The 3952-nt window shown below is 39.2% G+C and overlaps 1 protein-coding gene across 1 annotated transcript; it reads left to right on the top strand.

The window, feature by feature from the left end:
• Positions 1–1052: 1052 nt before the first annotated feature.
• Positions 1053–3386, top strand: LOC113349666 (uncharacterized protein Os08g0359500-like). The gene is made up of 6 exons (XM_026593673.1): positions 1053–1182; positions 2012–2198; positions 2313–2466; positions 2564–2601; positions 2684–2870; positions 3058–3386. Exons 1-6 carry the CDS (start codon positions 1178–1180, stop codon positions 3141–3143), a joined length of 657 nt encoding a protein of 218 aa, XP_026449458.1. The 5' UTR covers positions 1053–1177; the 3' UTR covers positions 3144–3386.
• Positions 3387–3952: the final 566 nt, after the last annotated feature.

Raw genomic sequence — 3952 nt, 5'->3', positions numbered from 1 at the left:
TCTCTGCAACTAAAAAAAAGCTCTAGTCTCACCTCTCTCAACTTCCTTCTCTATACCAACCCAAAATCTCCATTTTGCAACTGAAGTAGACTTTAAAACGATCATCTTCTTGGTTCAGGGAAGGTCTATTCCTAATTAATGTTTTGCATTATATCATTTACCTCTCTAACTCTACCTCATTCTCCGTCTATAACAAGTCTAACAATTGTTCAGAAAATTCAAAACTATCACACTTGAAACTCTCTAACTCTACCTCATTCTTCATCATCTACGACAAGTCTAACAATTGTTCAAAAAATTCAAAACTATCACACTTGTAACTAACAGAATTGCCAGCTTAGGCTAACCCCTATGGGCTAAATTGAACTGCTAGATTGGCCAAAAAGTGTTGCAAATCAAGAAAAAAGTGTGGGAAAAAAGTTAACACTAGTTTTGGATACTTCCCTATCCTAGCAACTGCTCGCAGTTCAACTAGCAGCGAGATTGAAACGTTGAATGATTCAGCGCTCAAAAAGTGATACAAACGCTGAACGATTCAGCGCTGTGAGAATAATTTTCTGATCTAACGGTTGAGATTTAAAGCGCTGAACCGTTCAGCGCTGGTGGTGAACCAAACAACATTATATGGTGGTCCCAGATGACGTGGTCTTCTTATCTAACTGCTAGACTAGCCATCCCATAGGACTTAAAAGATTTCCCTAGCTGACGTGGATTGCCAATCTAGCTGCTAGATTAGAAGACCATAGGATTTAGCCTTATCAAAATCGAAATCGGTCGACATCAAATTCGAACCGATTTCTTAGTTGTTCTGTAAATGAAAAACCAAATATCATAGTTTCAGTTCTGGTTTGTGGAAAAAACAACAAAACCGAACCAGACCGTTTCTTGTACAACCCTAACATTGGCATAGTTGCTTTTGTCTTTGATCAAGCGGGTCTGATTAACAAATACCTAATCATCAGCCACGTGTCTTCACTACTCGTTTTTAGGTTACCCCCAAATCAAATGGCAGTACCGTAATTACACTAATCGTATATAATAAGCTTCCCAAAGGAGGTTCTGTTTATATATCTCCTTCTACTCTCAAAACCTCTTCAATTTCGTTTGGGTCTTCTCTCTCTAAAAAAACACACACACGCAAAACTATCTAGGGTTACTCTTTTTCTACTCAGCCGAAATGAGGTGAGCAGCGTTAACTCCAGTATTTCTCCGTTTCTTAGATTAGGGTTTTGATTCTGTCTTTTATTGTGTTAGGGTTTTATGCTTTGACTCGGGTTTCAGTTTTACTTGTGCTCTGTCTGTCTATATGAGTTAGGGTTTCATATACTTGGGTAAGTTAAAGTGAATCCCTGAAGTATGTAAGTCATTGGAAGATGATCCGCGGAAAACTAGTCGGCGGCCGGCCTTTGAAACGAAGACCTACAAGTATCTCTCTCAGACTGTGAAAGTCTGAAGAGTCAAAAAAGTTTGACCCAGGTCATGGTTATTATTAGATGCTGTTAGTGTCCTTGTTTAGTCCACGGAGACTCGAGTTAAAAGATCTTGGTGGTTAAGATCGCGATTGTTAGTTCAACTTCGAGATTTGAAATTGTTGTTGGTTTAGATGAAACCCTAAGTTCAATGTCAGAACTACTAATGTCTTATTAGAAACCATGATATTTGTTTTCCTTGTTAGAAACCATGTTTTATTAGTCTTTTGGTAAAACGTTTTCTTACCAGGATTGTTAAGGACACATTATGTGAAATTAAATTAACACTGTTGAATAACTTGGACTGTTTCTATTTTTTTTTCTTTCACAAGGAGGATTCATATTTGTAGACATTGTTTGATTTTACAGACCATGTCTTATCTTTTTGCTGCCTTCTTGGCATTTTGTAATCATATTAATATATTCCTGAAAGCACTTCTGTTTAGTAAGGCATGCGAAAATCAGAAGTGTGATGATTTTGTTTGACCTTTTATACACATTTGCTTATGTTTTTTTTTTCTCAAATGGATCCGATTTTGTAGTCGTCATCCTCAGGTGAAGTGGGCACAAAGGGAAGATAAGGTTTACCTTACAGTACTTTTACCTGATGCTAAAGATGCAAAAGTAAATGTCGACCCTGAAGGAGTGTTCACCTTCTCTGCTTTAGCTGGTGCAGAAAATCATCAGTATGAGTTGAAGTTGGATCTGTTTGAAAAGGTCAATGTCGAGGTAAGGACATAGTAGTTTCTGATGTTGGTTGATTATCCTGTTGTGTCTACCTCATTCACATAGTTATTATCTATGTGTTTGCTGTCCTGATTTTATCATTGTTAATGTTTCCAGGAAAGCAAACTTAATATTGGTGTGAGGAGTATTTTCTGTGTTATTGTGAAAGCAGAGAATGGGTGGTGGAAGAATCTGTTACGTGGTAGTGAGAAGCCACCACACTACCTAAAAATTGATTGGGACAAATGGGTCGATGAAGATGAAGCAGACGGTCTGATGATTATTCAATTTTTTGTTGGTTCTCATAGTCTTCTAATTGCTGTTTGTTTTCTATGTGGTTTCACTGAAATTTTGGATGTTGTTTTCAGAAACACCTGATGTTAATACAGGAGATATGGATTTCTCGGTATGGTGTCGAATCCTCCAAATGCATTTCTCTTAAAGTTTTCCTTGATGATGACCTAAACTTGTATTGATTTTGTTTACAGCAACTCGGCGGCATGGGCGGCATGGGAGGAATGGGCGGCATGGGTGGAATGGGCGGCATGGGAGGAATGGGTGGAATGGGCGGCATGGACATGGCCAGCTTGATGCAAGGCATGGGTGGCATGGGTGGCATGGATATGTCCGGCATGGGTGACATGGGTGATATGGGTGACGAGAGTGATGATGATGGTAGTGGATCTTGACCCTTTATTTCATCTAAAGTATTTGTTAATTATATGCATACATATTTCTCATTGAACCATGATTCTTTTCAAGTCTTTTGATCCTTCCCAACTTAAAGAACAACCCGATGATCAAGATTGGTAATTCAGGTCTTTTAACTGCCAAACCTGACTTGTTTGACCATTCTTCTTAGATAATGAAGTGGAGAAGCCAGGAGAAGTAGAAGTTGCAGCTAAAGACGTTCAGAAGACAGAGGCTGCTCCTTCCCCAAGCACATAAAGAGTGCTCATTTTAGTCAACTTAGCATTTTCGTTATCAGTGAGTTGTCATTTCCAGATAAACTTCAAAATGGAATTGGGTTCTTATTTAGAGTGACAGATGGTGCATCTTGAGATTATTTTGTTATTGGTTCTCCCCTGACCATGCATCATAGGCGTGTTCAGCATTATTGTGTACTTCAGCAGAATCTATGTTTCTCTGGTACCAGTTTAGTTCAATTTTACAGCAACTTACTTTTGTTCTCTCGTAGTTGTAGAACTACTTAGAATTATGCGGCTGCTATCAAAACAAGTAACTGAGTTGCCCTATACCTTTCCCGCATCACCCGAAATGTTTGATACTCATTTATGACCTATATGACCGGCGAAGGATAAAACGCACACATCAACTATTTCGATTTGTATGCTAAGAGCAACCACAGTCACGACCAAATTTGGGTACTAAACCCAAATTTGGTCCCAGAAAGTATCGCAGTGGTGAGGAGTAAACCCAAATTTGGTCGCCAAATTTAGGGTTTGAGACCAAATGTGGTCGTCGGCCCAGACTAAAAAAGATATAGTGGGACGGAAGTATTAGGAGCGAATGATATCAGGCGTAAGTTTAATCACCGTATACAATCAGGCGAGCATATAATCACCGTATGAGTCAGGCGCATGTATTAACTCCGCCCCCTTCAAACGCGTCAGACGATGTTAATACTTACGCCTGAAATGGGACGGATGTATAAAGGGCGTATGAATGAGGCGCAATTATAAAAAACGTCTGGGTTGGGCGCATGTATTGTGAGCGTCTGTGTCTAGGCGTATCTT

Source organism: Papaver somniferum, chromosome 2 (assembly GCF_003573695.1).
Source record: "Papaver somniferum cultivar HN1 chromosome 2, ASM357369v1, whole genome shotgun sequence".
Taxonomy (NCBI): Eukaryota; Viridiplantae; Streptophyta; class Magnoliopsida; order Ranunculales; family Papaveraceae; genus Papaver; species Papaver somniferum.
The sequence above is the reverse complement of the archived record's forward strand: the minus strand, read 5'-3'. Positions and strand labels throughout refer to the sequence as shown.